Source organism: Mastomys coucha, unplaced genomic scaffold, assembly GCF_008632895.1.
Source record: "Mastomys coucha isolate ucsf_1 unplaced genomic scaffold, UCSF_Mcou_1 pScaffold16, whole genome shotgun sequence".
NCBI lineage: Eukaryota > Metazoa > Chordata > Mammalia > Rodentia > Muridae > Mastomys > Mastomys coucha.
The window spans coordinates 70,184,472-70,204,904 of NW_022196898.1; the positions used below are offsets into that span (position 1 = coordinate 70,184,472).

Genomic DNA, 20,433 nt, shown 5'->3' on the forward strand with positions numbered 1-20,433 from the left:
GCTGGGCTTGGATGCATACCAGATCTTCAGGCTGTACAGACTGTTTAGGAGTTCAGTCAGTCCTTTGCCCACAAGTGTATGTGTGTGTGTGTGTGTGTGTGTGTGTGTGTGTGTGTGTTCTTGTTCGTGTGTGAGATAATACACATATGAGGGTACATACACACATGTCAGTGTGTGGAAGTCAGAGGACAACCCCTCAGGTGTCTTGAGGACCTGGGGCTTGTCGCTAGGCTGGCTGACTGGTGAGCCCCAGGGATCTACCTATTTTTGTTCCTCAGTGCTGTAAGTTAGGAGCCCACACTACCATGCCTTTTTACATTGGCATTAGGAATCAAATTCTGCTTCTCATGTTTACACAGCAAGCAATGTATAGACCAAACTATTTTCTCCAGCCTCTCACCCCATTTTATATTTTATGATGTATATTAAAATTCTTCAAATATCATATATAAGAAACATTTCACACTCTGTCACTCAGAGAAATCCAGGCATATTCCATCCACAGCCACAGGGTTCCCATGTACTGTATTTCTTTCTCTCCGAGTGCTAAATTAACACGAGGCCAACACACTTCCTGATCCAGCGACTTTCTCCTCGGCTCCCGACAGGTTGCTAGGATACTAGAAGTCTCTGAAGACATGAAGAGGAACATGGGTGTGAGCTCGGGACTGGAACTCATTACCTTGCCTCATGGACGCCAGCTGCGCCTGGACATTATTGAGAGGTGAGCATGCTGTCTCTGTGTTTCACATAGTCAGCTCCTTGCAGGTATCCATGCAGCAGCATGCCATGGGGACTGTCCTGGAGTCACGTCATTCCAGGGTGCATATGACTCTCCAAGCCTGAGCCGTAGAAGACCTGGGGATGGGCAGACAAGTGCCACCCAAGTCGGGGACATCACACCTCCCTTGCCCCATTCCCGAACAGTGGCTGGAGAGTGGCCTTGTTTGCAGCTGTGGCGTGGCTGCAACCAGACCACTGCACCTTCCTGCTGCCTTCCTCCTCTCAGGGGCATCTCATGGTGTTTCTGGAGCTTAAGACTTCTTGATGAATGAGGACTGGGAAAGATTGAGGAGAACAGATTCTGACCTCTTTCTTTAAGGGGTAGACCAGAGGACTGGGGATCCCCAGGCTCTGAAACCATGACACCATTTTCTAGAAACACCGCAAACCCTGGGTACTTAGTTTCTTTCCTTGTTGCTGTACTAAGTTACCCTGGCAGAAGCATCCCAAGAAAGGGTTTATTTCAGTTCACAGTCCCTCATGGTGGGGAAGCCAGGACAGCAGGGACTTGAAAGATGTGGTCACACTGTGTCTTCAGTCAGGCATGCAAGCTGCTGCTCCATTCCCTTCTCCATACAGAGGACAGAGTCCCAGCTGGTGAGCGTGGCCACCTACAGGGCCCCGTCTTCCTACCTCAGCTAATAAAGTCCCCAGGGGCCCATCTACCAGCTGATTCTAGGTTCTCTCAAGTTGACTCACCACCACACTAGGTGTTCATTAAAACACACAGGCATCTGTAATCTCAGTACTTGGGGGCTGAAGCAGGATGATTAAGTCCAGCCCAGGATATATAATAAAGCCTTTTTGCCAACAATAAACAAACCACAAAACAAAGCGAAATCATGCCCTTGAACATGGATGCTTAGAGATGAGACACGCTTTTAAGACAAGAAACACAAGACTAGATTTTCATCTTAAAACAAAGCTGGCCTCTCTCTCCCTCCTTCCCTCTCTCTCCTCCCTCCCTCTCTCTCCCCCCCTTCCCCTCTTTCCCCCTCTCCCTTTCCCTCTCTCATGCTCACTAGTGTACATACAGATTATTTCCCAGTTGCCATGAGTGTTAGAGTGTCCATGGTATTTTTGGGTACAGCCCTGGCTAGCTGAGTCTTCTGTGGTACAGTAATGTGCTCAAACCACTGACTGTTGTGGCCACTGTACGTGGGTGGCAGAGGGAACCGAGAGATGAAAAGTTTTAAATTTAAGTGTTAATATCCACTTGTGCAAGCAGCTGTTGGCCTTTGGGAGTAAAGGCTGCGTTCCACACAACTTTACAAAAATGAGTGTGGGGTGGCACATCTGTAACTCCAGCACTGGTAAAGCACAGGCAAGGAGGATCTCAATTTCCAGGCCAGTCTGTCATATACAGGGAATATGTGTCATGTATACAGGGAGTCTAGCCTAGGCTATATATGGAGACATGGCCACAACAAAGAAAAACAACACAAAACAAATGGCTTTGAGGGAGTGAGGCAGAGGCTGGGGTGGGGGCTGGGGTCAGTAGGAGGACAGATGTGTTAGAAAATGCCCCCCCCAACTTTGTTCAGGCAAGCTTTGCGGGAATTTCATGTCCAACATCTGAGCCACTTGCTCTTCCTGACAAGACTTCTCACTTCGACCTCCACCTCACGCCCAGCAGCACACTGCTCGCTCTTCCCCTGTTGTCTGGGTGGAATGGTCACCCTCACTTCCTCATTCTGAATAGATACACTGTGATCTGGACTTTCCAGACCCCCCAACCCCCCACCCCAGCACGGAGAGGTGCGCTGGGGCCTGAGCTCTGAGCCTAAGCTGTGGCCAGCAGCTGCAGGGCCACTCTCTTGCTTGTCTTCTGACTTCAGCTCTGTCAAGATCCCTCCCTTTTTTGCTACTTGCCTAGAATCATGCACCCTAATAATTTGTTTCTATCTCTGACTGTGGGATCTCCTCACGGAGCCTGGGGGATAGTTTGACTAGTTACAGTGTGTTAACTAAAGGTCTTAGGAGCCCTGAACTGCACAATGACTTCATTTTCTTGATCTGGAATCAAACATAAAACTACCCTTGACATCTAATTTACTGCCTCATTCCTGGGCAGGCTAAGCTGGAAGCATTCTTCTGGTAAGATGTGGGTACCGCTAGCTGCTGGCCACTGACATGGAAGCCACAGACTTGAGTCATTCCCACACAGCACCAGCAGCAGGAAGTCCCCAGCAGATGCTGAGCAAGTCATTGTCATTAGCTAGTTAGCCACATGAACGAAGCAGGGGAAATGGGTTCATTGTTAGTTGAAAGAAACACCTGTAGTGTAGGGCTGAATTAACGTTAATACTTTACTAGGAGATGTAACTCTTCAACAAATACATGAAGTTTACCCTGGTTGGATTCATTGGTTAGAAAAACAAGAAATCAGGAATAGGACATAGTTGGGAGAAAAGGAAAGAGATGGGACAAACAGACAAAATGAGTCAGGGGGACCACAAATTCAGTAGTCAGGAGGCAAATTATGGGGCCTTGACTCAAAGTTAAAGGTCAGGATGGGCTAGGGACATAACTCAGGAGTAGATTGTTTGCCTGTACAAGGCCCTGGGTTTAGTCCCCAGCACCTTGGGGAGGGTGTGTGTGTGTGTGTGAGAGAGAGAGAGACAGAGACAGAGACTGAGAGACAGAGAGAAACACACACAACAGAGAGGCTTACAAATAAAGATAGAGGTGATAAGTTATTTTTGTGCTCACAGTCTGTATTTTACAAACTTTGCCCCTGCTTTGCAAGTGAGTACTACACACACATCACACACACACACACACACACACACACACACACACACACACACACACACACGACACTTGGAGACAACTACCACCTCTGCTCAATAAGCGTGAGAGAACACCCACCGAGGCACAGAAGGAACACAGCTGGGAACCGCGCCAGCTGTGAGCTTTCAGGAGAGTATGACCTGGAGTCTCAAAGGCACATGGCATCTTAGGAATCACAGCTATACATTTACTTCCAGCACTTGCACAGTAGCTTGGAAGACGAGGACAATTTTGGCTCAGTGCAGTAAATCCCTGGGTTCAGATTATAGAGGGGAGGAACAGTTCACTGCCTGAGCTTCCTGCCACCGGCAGACCCTGCACATAGGGTCCCATTGTACAGAAAAGTCACCGTGTTTCCTGCCCTAAGGCTCTTGAGTGTGACTCTTGTAATTTAGGGTGAGAAAAAGGGAGAATTGGGTGGGGGGAGTAGGTACTCCGTTTTATTAGGGTCTGACCTTACAGCGGATTCCTGCCTGTCTTTCGGTCTTTGTTTACGGATTCCTGCCTGTCTTTCGGTCTTTGTTTACCTCTCTGGTCTCTGTTGGCACCTGTGTTGGGGCTGCAGAACACTCTTCTCACCTCCTCTCTCCTCCTCTTGTTCTGATATCCATGACATTTTGAATCAAGTTCATATTTTCCCTCTCCCCTCTCTGTCTGTCTCTCCCACTCTCGCCATCTCTCCTCTTTTCCATTCCTACTAAGTGGAGCTCTGTCTTCCCCAGGAGTGGCATGAAGCTTGACAGAGGCTACATCCATTTCCCCTTTCTGTTGGAGCACTGGTATCTCTTCAGGCCTCTCATAAGAGAGGGAACATGTAGCTGCATGCACTCCTGAGGTCCTGCCCAGGAAGTCCTCTACATGGTCCCACGTTCAGGGTTGAACCTGGTTATCTTAGGGCATCTTACTTTCTGAATTCGTAGTGCATTCTTTGCCTGGTGTGGGATGGACTTTATTGAGATCAGCTTTTCAAACTGGCTCCCAAACAGTGGCACACCAATAGCCCTCCTTCTGGATGATTAGGGCCATTTTCTCCTCATCTTGTTGCCTTGAGCCTGACCCTTGGTCTTCTCCTACTTAGACACAACACCATGGCCATCGGCATTGCTGTGGACATTCTGGGCTGCACAGGCACACTGGAGAATCGAGCGGGTACCCTCAATAAGATCATCCAGGTGGCGGTGGAACTGAAGGACGCCATGGGAGACCTCTATTCTTTCTCAGCCATCATGAAAGCCCTGGAGATGCCTCAGGTCAGATGCTGGCTTTGTGCAGCCTCCCACACAAGCATGCATTCAACACTCGTCAAAGAGTTTTGTACCTTGACCCCATGCACGTTTGACTGCTCCAGCCAACCTCTAAAGATAGACTAAATGTTAGTGAAAGCTGCGCCGGTTACAGGCAGCTGAGAGCACTGTCCTCAGTATTTTGATTCTGTTTATAAAAACACTGGTAACTGCTGTTAGTTCAATATCTCATCTTTGATGCACAATAACAAGAGTTAGCCTCAGTACTAATATTCCTGAAGAACCAGTTAGGGCAAGACAACATGCTGGAGTTTGTGGCTTGACAGAGGCTACATCCATTTGGGTCATCAGGGATTTGGCTAGTTGGGATTATGACTAGGGAAACAGAGGCATTTAAGGAGCTTGTATCAAAGAATCCGTAAACCAGGGTCCTCAATCTGTGGGTCACGACTTCTTTGGACATCAAAGGGGTCACATGTCAGACATCCTGCATATCAGATATTTACATTACAATCTATGACAATAGCAAAAATTATAGTTATGAAGTAACATTGTATGGTTGTGGGGGTCACCATAACATGAGGAACTGTATAACAGAGCATTGTAGCATGAGGAAGGTTGAGAACCACTGCTCTACACTTGATTTGTCTCAAAGTATGTTCCCCAATGTACTTAATATCTCGGGTAGGGTCTCTGACCTTGTCTGCATTGGAAGATGCTGGATGCTTTCAGAAGCCTAACACAATGGGCCTCCATTGTGAAGGTAGTGAGCCCTGCTTCCCTCATGTGAGGGCTTGGAGAACTTTGAGTAGTAGAGTCGGTCCTGCAAGCCAGATCCTGCCAGCAGTGTCAGCAGTGCTGTGTCTTTTTTTTGTGTGTGTGTGTGTGTGTGTGTGTGTCTTTTTTTTTTTTTGGAGACAGGGTTTCTCTGTATAGCCCTGGCTGTCCTGGAACTCACTCTGTAGACCAGGCTGGCCTCGAACTCAGAAATCCGCCTGCCTCTGCCTCCCAAGTGCTGGGATTAAAGGCATGCGCCACCACTGCCCGGCTCCTTCTGTGTCTTCATCTTGGCTGTTTCCTAGACACAGATTAGCTCCGAAATGCTGCCAGGTGCTCACAGATAGACATCCTTGGCACTGAGGGACACAGCTGCAGTCAGGTGTCCTGGAAGTCAGCACACACTTGGCGCACAATTTTCTTCATTAAAAACAATGACAACAACAAAGAATGACCACCTTAAAAGCAAGATGCTGAACAGATTAAAGGTCCTTACCAGAAATTTCTTGAAATCACACGATAGGAAGAACCCACTCACTAGCCGTCCTCTGACTTACGCACAAAACAACTACAATGAGGTAGTTATGTTTAGGCATTTTTTTTTAAGTATGTATAGATACACATGTGCAAGCATCATGGGATGGGTCATCAGGGTCATACGGTAGAGGGTTGCACTTCCTCTCCCCTCACAGCTGCTCTGAGAATGCCATGCTCATCTGCCATCTACTCCAAAACTTAAGCAGAAAGGTAATGTTTTTTAAAACAGAGCTTTTCTGAAACAATAACTTTCCTTCTTCCAGATCACAAGGTTAGAGAAAACATGGACGGCTCTGAGGCATCACTACACGCAAACAGCCATCCTCTACGAAAAGCAGTTGAAGCCCTTTAGCAAAATCCTACATGAAGGCAGAGGTGAGCACAGGAGGGCAGGGTGAGTGTCAGGCTTCTAAAGTCTCTCCTGGGTTAGAGGGTTAGTGGTTCCTGTTGTTTGTCAGAGCTTTAAGGTGCACGTGCTAAGCCCCTGTCACCTGCAAGGCTGCTGCTGGCTCACACAGTGGCGCTAGGTGTACAGCTCTGCAGTGCCTCAGGAAACCCAGATGACTAGGTGGGTCTGTGATTGACTGTCAACAAAACGTGATCTGGAACTTTTTCCTCCTCATTCCTCAGAGTCTACGTATGTCCCAGCCAGCAGTGTATCAGTCCCACTGCTGATGCCTCTGGTGACCTTAATGGAACGCCAGACTGTCACTTTTGAAGGAACTGACTTGTGGGAAAAAAATGACGAGAGCTGTGAAATTCTGCTGAACCACTTGGCCACAGCCAGGTTCATGGCTGAGGCTTCGGAGAGCTACAGGATGAACGCTGAGAGGATTCTGGCAGGTAGGGCCTTGTTTCTGGAATCCTCTCTGCACGGGGATTAGAAGGAAGGCAAAAAGAAAGGGGATGGATGCCCTTGGTCAGAAAAATGACCAACAGAAAGGATTAAGATGTAGATACTACATTTCCTACAACATTGCTCATTATTTTCTATTTTGATAATGTTTTCTATTTTGATAATTGGGTTTCACTGTGGTGCATGTGTGTGTGTGCATGTGTGTGTAAGTTAGAGATCAACTTCAGATGTCTTTCTTCAAGCACCATATACCCCTTTTTTTGAGTCAGCATCTCTCACTGGCCTGGAACTTACTACAGAAGCTAGGCTGGCTGGCCAACAAGTCCCAGGGACCCTTCTACCTCAGTCTCTCCAGTGTGGGGATTAGAGGTACATACTATCTATGCTTTGCTTTAAAAATATTTTTTTTTCAAGCTGCACAGTGATGGCACACATTTAATCCCAGTACTTGGGAGGCAGAAGCAGTTGAATCTCTGTGAGTTTGAGGTCAGCCTGATCTACAGAGTGAGTTTCAAGGCAGTCAAGTCTACACTCTGTCTTGAGAAACAGAAATCATTTTTAAAAAAATTGTATGTGTTTCTATGTAGGCATGTGTACAACATGAGCAAAGGCGCACAGGGAGGCCAGAGGCATCATGCCGTTGAGCTAGCTACAGGCAGCTGTAGCCACCTGACATAGGTCCTAGCAGCCAAACTCAGGTCCTACAAATAGCAGCACACATTCTTAACCACGAGCCATCTCTTAGGCAACCAAGACCAGCTTTAAAAACACAATTATTGAAAATGTCATACACGAGTACAGTATTTATGTAATTTCTACCATACACATTTATCTTCACCTCCTGTGTCTCCCTATGCAGATCACTTTAATTATTGTTGTATACATATATAATATATATACATACAAACATGTATCTGTAAATATAACCTACAGAGTCAATTTAGTGTTGTTCATATGTGTATGTGTATAGAGATGAACAACCAGGATTGGATCCCTGGAGGAGACAGATTCTTCTCTTAGCAGCCATTAATTACTATATCACTTCATCTAGGGGCGGGGCCTTATAAAATTTCTCCCATCCGCTTTGAAATGTCATCTGGTGTTGCCACTGTACAGGTCTTGTTTAGGTGACCATATTTCTGAGATTTCATGGGTTCAACTTCCTATTCTATGCAGAAGGCAGTACCTCATCACCTTGGTCCTCTGGCTCTTAATCTTTCCATACCCTCTCTCTTCCTTGATGTTCCCTGAGCCTTAGGTGTAGAGATTGGATTGTAGATGTACCAACTGGGGGACAGGCAGCCCACAATAAATTGTTCTCTGCATTTTGACCACCTGGGGACTTTCGTTGACGGTCATTATCTGCTGCAGAAAGCAGCCACTTGGATAAGCTGTAAGAGCTACACCTATCTGTGGATATAGGGTAGATCCTTAGAGTGCAGTTGGGAATTACACTGGCGTAGGAGGGTGGAGTAGTAGGTTCTCCCCTGACGTCATCAACCACAGGTAGTTGACTAGGTTTATAGTAGTAGGCACAAATTCCCTCCTATGAGTACGCCTCTAATCCAAGTGGCTGCTGGTTACCCACAAGATATAAGTGCCACTTTGGCACCCTTAGAAATATCTTGCTATGATATTCATAGCTGTGGCTCACTGGCTTTAAAGCTGAGTAGAACTTTTAATTGCTTCTTTTCCCTCAGCAGCTTGTATGGCATCTATAGATGCTAGGAGAGCTAGTCCTCATAGAGGAGGCTTCTAAGTCAATTCCAGCTCCATTCTTCCAGGCCCCTTGCCTAAAGTGTGGTATCTTCAGCAATAGGGTCTTACCTTCAAGTTCTGGGAGTCTCTTGAACCCCTTCGACCAAAGACTCCAAGAGGGGTTTCCTATGCCTGGCACTGGAGTTTCTGTTAGATTGACTTTGGCTCTTGGGGAAGAGTATTATCACCCCAAGTGGCATGGCATAACTTGATTTAAATTATACACACACACACACATACACACATACATACATATAATATATATATACACACATGTACTAATAGAAACACAAAATGTTTATAGTTTTTTTCAGTCATCCTTGGTGTGTGTTTTTTTGTTTTGTTTTAAGGCGGGGAGCAGTGGCAGGAGAGGGGACAAAGCCTTCCCCTGCAGAGCACCTGTGCCCTATTGTTTTTCTCTAGAGCTCCCCACATGACCCACCATGGTCTCTTGTCATGAGGCATTTGTCTTTCTGATCTTATTTACTAACCTCAGAATAGTATCTCCTAGTTCTATCCAGCTACCTATAAAATTCATTATTTTGTTTTCTTCACAGCTGAATAGTATTCTGTGGTGTATATGTTCCACATATTCCTTATGCATCCATCAGCTCAAGGACACTTAGGTTATTGCCACCTCCTAGCGACAGTGTAGTACTACATCAGGTCCTTGGGGTACATGCCAGGTGCATAGGTGGATCATATGCTTTGTGAGCATTAATCACACTAATCTTCTAGTGGCTGCCCCAGTTTATAATTCTACACCTTTCCCCACATCCTGGCCAGTGTCTGTTGTTTTCTTGATCTTAGCCACTCTGACTAGGGTAATGGGGGTATGATGAAACCTCAAAGTAGTTTAATTTGCATTTTCTTAATTGCTAAGGATGGTGAACACCTTCAAAGGTGTTTCTTAGCTATTTCTGTTTCTTTTGAGAACTCAATAGCACATTTTTAAAGTTGGGCTACTTGTCTTGGCTGCTTTTTGAGTTCTGGATATTAATCATCTGTCAGCAGCTTTTTTGTTATGATGTCCCAGTTGTCAACTGTGTATGTGTAACCCTTTAATGTGTAGTCTGGAGATTGAACTCAGGCCTCTGTGCTCACACAGCAAGCACTACTGACTGACCTGACTTCCCCAACCTGGAATCTCGTATGTATATGTCATTCTCACTATTCTAGTTCATCCTCAGACTATGTCCTGAATTCCAGATAATCCTGGGGTTCTGTGTCTCCTGTGTTCTACTTAGGGACAGAATAAATAAAAGGCAGAGTCAAGAAAAATGTCCACCGTTAGCACCTGGGAAGGTGTTTTTATCTGGACTTCATTGTGTTCTTGCTCCAAGTGTCCCATACATACTAGAAAGTGCTGTGTAAATTGAACTTTTTGTAGTAGAAGAAAGCAGCATCCCCAGAGTGATCCACACTCATCACAGGTGTGTGCTGCCTCAAGGTGCTTAGAGAGAGGCATCTGGCACACAGTGGGTAAGTATAGAGTGTGCCATGGACACAGGAAAAGTAACTGATTTGCTCAGAGAGGCAGCATGTGAGGATGACTTCCAAAAGAAAAACAAAATTTCATTGTTTTTAATAACTGTGTTACTGATTGTGAGATAGGGTCTCATAAATTTGCAGCTCATCTTAAATTTGATGTATAGCCAAGGATGACCTTGAACTTCTTGATCCTCCTGCTCCCATCTCCCAAGAGCTAGGATCACAGCTATGCCACCATGCCTGATTTATGCTGGAGAGTGAATCCAGGGCTTCATGCATGGTAGGCAAACATTCTACCAAGTGAGTTATGTCCACAGTTCCTTTTGTTGATTATTAAAGTCATTTGGTAGAAAGCAGAGATGAGCTGAATTGGGAATTCTACCAAGACAGTAAATCTGGCTGCCTGGAAGTATGAAGGGAAGTATCCTAAAATCATATAAATTTACTACCATAAATCAGACTTTTCAGCTAAGATAGTTGAATCATGCGGTATGTAGCTGAATGATGTGACAGGTAAATTCTGCATCAGTCACATGGTTACAAACAACTGCAGACAAGGAGCCAGTCACCACGACTCCTCACAGCGCCTCAAGCCCACAGGGGACACAGGTTTAGTGAGCTGACCGAATTCTTTGAAGCTGGTCAAATGCCCTATATTTTCCTTTAAGTGTTTTTTTAAGAATTCTGAGAGAGGAGAATACTCATCTTAACTCTTCTTTATAACAAACTTTCATTCATGTTTACCTTTGAATTTTGGGCAGGAAGGACTAAACTTACCCGTTTTCTCTTGGTCAGATTTCCAACCGGATGAAGAAATGACTGAGATCTTAAAGACTGAGTTCCAGATGAGATTGTTGTGGGGCAGCAAGGGAGCTGAAGTCAACCAGAACGAGAGATACGACAAGTTCAACCAGATCCTAACGGCCCTCTCACGGAAACTGGAAGCTCCCGGTGGAAAGCAGGCTGAGCTCTGAAAACTGTCTGGAGGACCTTGGGGCACTACCTGGAGCTTCTCCAGTCCCGCTGGGAATGCTTATCATCTGATAAAGTAATAACGTGCAAAAGCTAACAAGATACAAGTTGTTAATATCCACAGGATATTAAATGTGTAAATTGCACAGAGCACACTTATTTATGAACTGTTTAAAATTACTACTGATTTTTAAATGAATGGTAATTTATTATTAAGATAACTATTGCTAATGTTGATCAGCAAATCTAAGACATAGCTGTGTTGCTGGTTGTTTAATATCATGGCATTTGACCATCTTAGTTTTAATTCCTTGTCAGATAAATGTAAATAGAGGCATTTAAAAGAAAAGCATGAACCATGGAAGAAGGTATCAGTTATATGATATTCTTTGAATATGAAACTGTAAATAATCATGAATGGAAATATATCTTTTTGTGAGATAATTGTATCCTGTCTCTTTAATACTGACTCAACTGAGCATGACAATTCTAACTCCTGGGTTCTCAGGAGCTTTCTTCCCTATCCCCATATTAAACCAAAATTTACAAAAGTGGTTTCTGCTGCAAGAGACTGGAGGAGTCCTGCTTCAAAAGACCTAGGTTCAAACTCAAGGGCAAATTCTTGCTAAAAATCATACTGAACACCAAGATGTCAGCTGCCATTTTATTTCATGATACAACTGGTCTTCCGAGTCTCTGGGCTCTCCTGGAAAGCCGTCCCAGGCACACTTGGAGCAATGCTTTCCTGTTCATGATTCTTCTGTATCTCTGAACCCGTTTGCGGGTTACTTTCTGCAAAATCAACTTGGGGAAGAAAGGGTTGAATTGGGCTTACGGTTCCAGAGTGACCAAGAACATCACAGCATGGAAGGTGGAGTCAGGCAAAGCATGTTTTCATTCTCACATGGGGACCAGAGTAAGACCAGCAAGTGGAGTCAGACCATGAAAACAGCCAAGGACTGATTTCATCAGCAAGACACTACTTCCTAAAGGTTCAAGGCCCTGTAACCTTCCCAAACAGCACCGCCAACTCGGGATGCAGTGTCAAGTACATGAGCTCTTAGGGGACACATCTACCACACCACGCTCTGTGAGGAGGCAAACCCTAACACTTTCAGAATGTACAGTGTTTGCTATACTTTGAATCAACTAAAATATGTAGAAAAAGCATGTGAAATAACTGTTTCCTCTAGCTGATAAATACACAAATTTTGCAGGCTCATTTTCTAGGTATCTGACTTCCCCAAAATAATGTTGTCTAGTGTTTAAACACTCTATTTTTCCATTGTAAAACAAGATTTTAAAATATCCTGCCACCAACTATCAAAGACTTAACTATTTGTTTTCCTATCATTTTTGCTTGTTTTTTTGAGACAGGGTCTCACTATGCAGTCCTGACTGTCGTAGAACTTACTATGTAGACCAGAGTAGCCTTGAGTTTACGAGGGATATGCCTGCCTCTGCCTCCAAGTGCTGGGCCTGGCTTGTTTTCCTCTCTTAAGTACTTAAATCACAGCAAGTCTTATGGCCATGAAACAAGCCAGGTTTCTTCACGACATTAAATAGTCCTTAGAGGAATGGCTGATTGCTTATAGATATCACACTATAACAGGGCCGTCTTAAGTACACTGTCCTAGTTTGCTTTCTGTTGCTGTTTTAAAACACAGATTAAAGCAAACTTGTGTTGAAAAGGGTTTATTACAACTTACAGGTTAGGGTCCATCAGCAAGGGAAGCCAGGGCAGGAACTCAATGCAGGAACCTGGAGGCTAGAACTTGATACAGAGGCCAAGGAGGAATGGGCCTCCTGCTTTGCTTCCTGCTTCTGCATTCTTACACAACACAGGAACACCTACATGGGGCTGGGCCCTCCCACATCAATCATTAATCAATAAGATGCCCCATAGACTACTCTGATCAAGACAATGCCTCAATAGGGTTCCCTTTTCCTGGGTGACAATTTGTGTCAAGTTGACAAAGTAATGAGCAAGAACATCTACCTACCAGAACCAAGTATGGGCCTCTCTTTGTGGTCAACACAACTGTTAATTATCCTACAGTTAATACAACTGTCATGGCATTATTAATTTCAAATCCTCCACTGTATATTTCCACTATTAAAACCTAGAAAGCACCAGAGCTTGCTACCTCTTAAGGGTGCTATTGCATTTGTGTGTGCATGTATGCATATTGTATGAACCTGTGTGGGCAGGTGTGCTTGTGTTTGCATGTGAAGCGGGGAGGTCAGTGCTGAGTGTTTTGCGCCATTGCTCTTTTTCTGTTTCCTTTTCTGTTAAGATAGTCTTTCACTGTACCTGGGGCTGATTTGGCTACAGTAGACAGCCAGTGGGTTTCATGAACCCGCCTGCCTCCAGGCCTGGCTTTATGTGGTTGATGAAGAACTACTCAGGTCCCTATGTTTATACACCAGGAATTTTGTAGACCGAATCATTCGCCCACCTCCTCAGCATTTATTTTATCTTTGTTTTTTTTTTTTTTTGTTGTTGTTTTTGTTTTTATGTTTGTTTGTTTTTCAAGACAGGGTTTCTCTGTGTTGTCCTGGCTGTCCTGGAACTCACTCTGTAGACCAGGCTGGCCTCGAACTCAGAAATTCACCTGCCTCTGCCTCCCAAGTGCTGGGATTAAAGGCATGCGCTACCACGGCCTGACTGTTTGTTTTTAAGGGTCTCATGCAGTTTAGGTGGGACTCTAGCGCACAGTGTAGCCAAGGATGACCTTGAACTTTAATCTGCTTCCACAGCCCAAATGCTGGAATTACATGCATGTGCTATCCCATCCAACCTACACTTATTAATTGTTGTGGTGGGGGAATATCCATCTACTTTGGGCAATACAAAGGTTCATGGATATCATTAGGAAGTTCTCTCACAAAAGAACACTAAAGAATACCAAAAAATTGTTTATCTGTATTTTAATGCACTGTGGAGCTTAATAATAGAAAAACTCTTGGAACACTCCTTCTCTTCTTCAACCCTAAAAGACACAACAAAGCTAGATCACCTATAAGTAACCCTGAAGAAAAACAATAAATTCATCCCCAATGAATGGAGAAGGTGAGCTTCAAATGTCCCCATAAATGAGAATCCTACTTACTAAATAGGTTGTGGCAGGGGTCGGGGGAGAGACAGCATCTACTAGCAAAGGGGGGTAATAACTGGTTCCTAGATCAATTCTGGCTCCCCAGAGACAGAACCAAAATGTATTATGTAGAGATTGGGGAGGGGAGTTTAGTGGAATTGACTGACATGCTTATGGACACTAGGAAGTCCCATTGCCAGGCCATTTGCACACTGGAGACCCCAAGATGCTGTAGTCTCGCTCAATCCAACTCCAAATGCCTCAGACTCAGGAAAACCGACGAGTCCAGGGCAAAGGCCCAAGACCCCGGGAGTCCCTGCTGTCAGTACTTAAGTCCAAAGGAGTCATAAAGCTCAAGGGCAGAAGCATCCCAGCTCCAGAGAAGAACCCACTGCTCCCCTGTGCTCATGTCCTGCCTAGGCTCCCTGCCCAGTGAGGGCCCATCTACACTGAGGTTGAATTTTCCCCACCAATTCACATGCCAGCCTCTAGAACAACCAAGATACCCAGTAATACTTTCCCTCTAGTGTTCTAGGTCTCCCTTAATCTAGGCAAATTAACATTAACCACCACACCGCAAAATATGCCTCTATTCACTCCAAGAAGAAAAACCTGTAACCTGGAGTGAGGTTTTGCAGCCACTGTTCTCACTAGACAGGCCTTACAGTAAAACTTTAAAAATATATATCAAAACCAAGATATTGATTTATTGTGACCCATGTTGATACAGCTTACTAGATAGATTCATGTTTGTATTGCTAGGTAGAAAAGCTCAATATGAAGCTATGGATCAACATAAACTATTGTTAGGACTTTAATACGTGAAGGCCACACTGCTACTCAGTGGGGGCAAGGATGACTTCCTCAAACTCTTAACCAACTAGCTACCCAAACAAACAGAAAAGTGGTTCTGTGTAATACAATTACAATCAAGATAAATGAGCCGGCACGGCACAGAAAAAGCAGAATTGGGAGCACTTTCCAAATACAGAGAATCCTTTTTACCTTAGATAACTAAGAATTCTAAGATTATATTTTTATATGTGTGTGTGTGGGTGGGGGTGTGTGTGGATGTGTGTGTGGGTGGGTAGGTGGGTGTACTTAAATGTATGTCCACAGAGGCCAGAAGAGGAGCTAAAGTCACGGGTAGCTGTAAGGTGCCTGATGTGGGTGCTGAGAAATCAACTTAAGTCCTCTGAAAGAGCAGCTCCTGAAGGTAACTGCTAAACCACCTCTCCAGCCCAATCAAGAGTTTACTTAAAGTAGATTTAAAAAAGAAAAGTAGTAGTTATGGACAAGTAGTTGATATGAATTAAAACAAATTTCATCAAAAGAATAACTGGGTAGGGTGGGGGTACAGACTGGAGAGATGGCTTAGCAATTAAGAACACTGGCTGCTCTTTCAGAGGTCCTGAGTTCAATTCCCAGCAATTACATAATGGCTCACAATCATCTATAATGGATCTGATGTCCTCTTCTGCCTGATGTCCTCTTCTGTCATGCATGCATATGAGCAAATAAAACTCACATACATAAAAACAAATAAATAAATATTAAAAACAGACATTACCAACACATAAAATTGACAAGATTGGTACGACAGGCGTCTTCTGCCATCGAGGTTCCCTGTCCCTGCCTTCTGCTACTAACTGCTACTAACAACGATGTACTGTTCTACCCACACTATACTACGGTTGGTCATTGTGATGAGAGCATAGGAAAGATGTGGTGTTATATCATACCCGAGATTAGAGTACAAAAAGTTCAGCCCCCATTGTGGCTCTTTGTTCTCTTGGACCACTCACTGTAACATCTTACAGTGACAGTTCACAGGAGAGACGTCCTGTGGTAAGGAACTAAAGCCTTTGATCAGAGTCTAACAAGGAACTGGACCCTATCAACAACCTACAAATTATCTTGCAGTGGGTTTTTCAGCCCCAGGCAAGCCTTTAAATGCAACCCATGAGAATACCTGAATCAAAACTAGTCATCTACGTGTTTCCTAGTACAAAAGAATGATCTAATTAGCATCCTCAACCATTAAGAATTCCCATGAAAGACAACTAACCATTGGGAAAGAAAGGTCAATGATTAAAAATGGGCTTTTCACAGACGGGGAAATGGAGTATTCATGTAAAGATGTCCAGTATCACTAATCAGAGAAACCCACACTACAATGAACTTTGATATCCTTTGAACTGAAAGATCAGAATGCCTGACTCTAAAGAGTGGGTCAGGATGTGGAACAGGTAACCCGTAGACCAAAATTACTAGAATATAAAAATAGAGTAACTTTGGAGGTTAGAAGTGGCATTATCTTTAAAACTGAAAATTTAACACTGTCTTACTGTTCTATTGCAGTGAAGAGACACCTTCACCAAGGCAACTTACAAAAGAAAGCATTTAACTGGGGGCTTGCTTACAGTTTCAGAAGGTTACAACATGACCATCACAGCCAAAAGTAGGCACACAAGAATAATGCTTGGAGCAGTACCTAAGAGTTCAAATCTGACCTAAAGTTGCAGGCAGAGAGAGACTGGGCCTGCTATGGGCTTCTGAAACCTAAAAGCTTCTATCCTTAGTCCCACACCCAATTCTTCCTAAAGAGCCCACCGACTAGGGACCAAACATTCAAATAACATGAGCCTATGGAGACCACTCTCATTCAAACCCCTACAAACACATAAATTAGGACTTCTACTTCTAGGCATATATTCCAGTGAAAGTCCTGTGTTCATAAACACATATGCGAATATTCTCAAGCAACAATGCTTAGATTAGACAAAGTTCAGGAAATAGCCAAAATGTCATCCAAGACAATGGGAAATTGTATATAAGGATAGTAGCAGACTATACACAATGAGCTATGCATGGATAATCTCACGATGAACTTTGGGTAAACAAACAAAAAAAAAATCAATCTTAAGACATAGGAATGTCCAAAGTATATAACAAGTGAGCTGTTAAACTATCCACTGTATCCATAATATACAAATAACTATATAAACCAATGGACAAATCAAATACAATGAGTTCTTTTGCTTTTCCAATAAATTATGGTAAAACTATCAGGAGATAAAAGCACCCCAAACTGCCAGTCACCTTCAGATCCTTTGTTTCCACTGTGGATAGCAGGCTCCTGTTAGCAACAGTCAGCACAAGGTATGGCACTCCTGATTCTCCACACAGGGAACCACCATTTTCCCAGTGACGTTCTCTTCTGAATTCAGTCATGAATTTCCTAACGTGCTGTCTGGCACCTGCAGAAAGGAGCCATGCAGTGATGCCCCCAGGTGCTGACTATATGGACGGAGCAAGGGCCAGAACAAGCAGAGTCGGGGGAGAGGGCTGTGAGATGATGGAGACTGATCTGCTTGAATCCTGTCGTTTCACACCCAGACTGTACTTTTACACTGGCCAATCAGGAAGCCACCGAGTTGTCAAATAGCCAAATGCCAGACAGAAGAGAGTCTGAAGGAAAACACATGGGGCAAAGGGGTTTCCTCTGGTCCCGAACCACATCAACTTAGTCCTCTCAGCAGGTCAGTAGAGGTGGACTTGCAGAAGGAGACAAGGACTTACTCTGGAGACCAAATAGAGGAGAACTTGACAGCTGTGCTGTGTCATCTGAAGAGCTCTAAGCAGACCCAAATGCACAAGGTGGGCTTGCTCTCCACTGTACACACTGTTACCAAATAAGGCAAAAAATGTAGAAGACGGTTCTAAGGGGGCATCACTGTAGTGCTTCTTTCCTATCTCTCCAGTAACAATGCAAGCTGAGATCCAGCCTTTTGGCCCCTTGAGCAGGACAAGGGATCTCTTGGTGAGGTGGACAGAGTAGAGCCCTCCCACCCAAGGATCTATGACACCAGCATAGCTCAATCTGTGAAGAAAGTCAGGAAACCAAAGTGAACTTTCGCTTTGGGTCCAGTGTTCACACATGAAATACTGAGTAAAATGGGTGTGTGTACACTTTTTGGGCTGAACTGCATGATCTGGGTCTTGCATGCTTCATTTTCTGATATTTTCAGAGTTACTAAGCAGTATGGGATGTTTCAACATTTAGCATATGGCTATGTGAGAATGCTAAACAGCATGAACGTTGACTCTGCTCACATGGAACATCTCTACAGAATGGGTAAAAGAACAAGGAACCTTTTGGGATACCCCCTCCCCGCCCCCCCCAAATCAAAAACCCAGAAACAAAATTCAAATGCAAGACAATGATTCTTTTTTTTTTTTTTGGTTTTTCAAGACAGGGTTTCTCTGTATAGCCCTGGCTGTCCTGGAACTCACTCTGTAGACCAGGCTGTCCTCGAACTCAGAAATCCGCCTGTCTCTGCCTCCCAAGTGCTGGGATTAAAGGCGTGCGCCACCACTGCCCAGCCTAAGACAATGATTCTTAATGGTTCTTTATAGAAGAGGTGGCAATCGTACTTTTCTACTTATTAAGTTGTTTGATAGAGGGTTATTCAGTGTGATTCAAAATTTACATGTACATATTTTCCTTAGAAATTCTCCTGAGGGTTGACATCCTGGATTACCAAATAAGCTTGTTACAAAAGCTCCCATTCTTCTATCATCTCACAAAACAGAGACATCTTGTCCTAATGAAATGGTGCTGGAATGAGGACAGTAAGCATCTTAGACTTCGTCTGTAGAACGAGACTTTGATTTCTAAGGACCCTAAACCAGTTAGCTGCCTATGAAATGTCACCTGAATGCTGATGTTATATACTATCTTTAAGGTGGTTGTCAAACATTTCTGAAATTATTCTCCAAAGCTTATGTTTGCCCATTTCCTAATCTCTTGGTGTCTTTCAATTTTCTAGGATCTCTGTAACTGCCAGCAGAAACTGATGGCTCATCTTGCTTGTCAACTTGACTACATCTGGAGTCTACTTAAATCCAAACAGCTTGACACTGTGAAGAATTTTCCTGATTGGATCATCTGAGGTGGGCAACCAAAACGTGGGTCACACCTGGTGGCAGCCCACATAAGAGAACAAAGCGAGCAGCGTAACATTCTCATTCTCACTGGCCGGTTCCTCATGCCTGCTGCTGAGGACTTACTTCCGTTGCTGGTACTAGAACCTACTAATTCAGGATTCCAGCCGAGACAGCCACTGAAAAACTACTGGATTTTTGGCCTCTTTACTGAAAGACACCCAGTGTTAGACTAGCCAGACCATAGCCTGTAAACCACTCTAATGAAGGCCCTTTTAAAGCACACCAGAGGTACCCTCCATGGGTTCTGTTTCTCTAGAGAAACCCAACTAATACAGTGACGTCTTCTCCACAGGGCTTGGTTCCTTCTTTTGTTAATGTTGTTATAAAGCTGTTTTCTTTCTCTAGAGTGGGATTTGACTTCTTTGAGCTCACTTAGTTAAACACCGTACTCATCGTCTTGGACATTTCCCCTACCCACTCCTTTAAACTTCTGTTCCTTTATAAGCTGTAAAGCCCAACGCCTTTTTGATGCTATTTTCATTGATCTGTATGTGTCTACTTCCAAACTTGGCGCTGATTTTCATCACCTAAAACCCCAGCCTCTCACTGTCCTGAATCTCTCCTGAAGTTTGATTCCCTTTGGGCTTCTGAAAATCTGCAGTCATGGTTGGGCAACTGCATTTTAAGAATGACTCTTCTGAAATCAGACTTCCTGAAAGTTACAGATAATCTGCCACTAGTCACAGTAAATGCTCTCTTTCCATACATTTTTCTTTCCCAGAAAGAATGGGTACTCCGGGACTAGTCAGGAAGGAAATATTAGCCAATGTGTAGTGGCCAGATCAGACTGCTGGTCCAGGGACAGCTCTTACAGACGGATGCAGGAAGGCGATGAGGCCAAGGGATGTCTGTGCCACATAGCTATTGCTGAGTAAAAATAGATTCAAACGGTTACAGCTGATTTACACTCATCCTAATTAGGCATCTAGTCTTTCCTTTGGCAAAGTTTGGAAGAAACTAAAAACTAGAATAAAGTGCCTAAAATGGTTTCCTCAAAAAGACTATTCCCCTTTAGGGGCATAGCACCTACTTTTATTACCTGGACTCTATCACACTTAAGGCATTCCAAGTCTCTTTGGTTCAAACAGCAGTAAAAGATAAATACACATCTTAA

General features: G+C 44.1%; 1 protein-coding gene across 2 annotated transcripts in view; it reads left to right on the plus strand.

Moving 5' to 3' along the window:
- The window catches only part of Bcar3 (BCAR3 adaptor protein, NSP family member), a 114,039-nt gene extending 102,274 nt beyond the window's left edge, over positions 1–11,765 (plus strand). For both annotated transcript variants that reach the window (XM_031375333.1, XM_031375334.1), the window contains 5 exons: positions 609–724; positions 4,655–4,826; positions 6,398–6,509; positions 6,765–6,977; positions 11,035–11,765. In XM_031375333.1, coding sequence (XP_031231193.1) covers positions 609–724; positions 4,655–4,826; positions 6,398–6,509; positions 6,765–6,977; positions 11,035–11,213 — 792 coding nt within the window. In that variant the 3' untranslated portion in view covers positions 11,214–11,765. The remainder of the gene's footprint in view (positions 1–608; positions 725–4,654; positions 4,827–6,397; positions 6,510–6,764; positions 6,978–11,034) is intronic.
- The last annotated feature ends 8,668 nt before the right edge of the window (positions 11,766–20,433 follow it).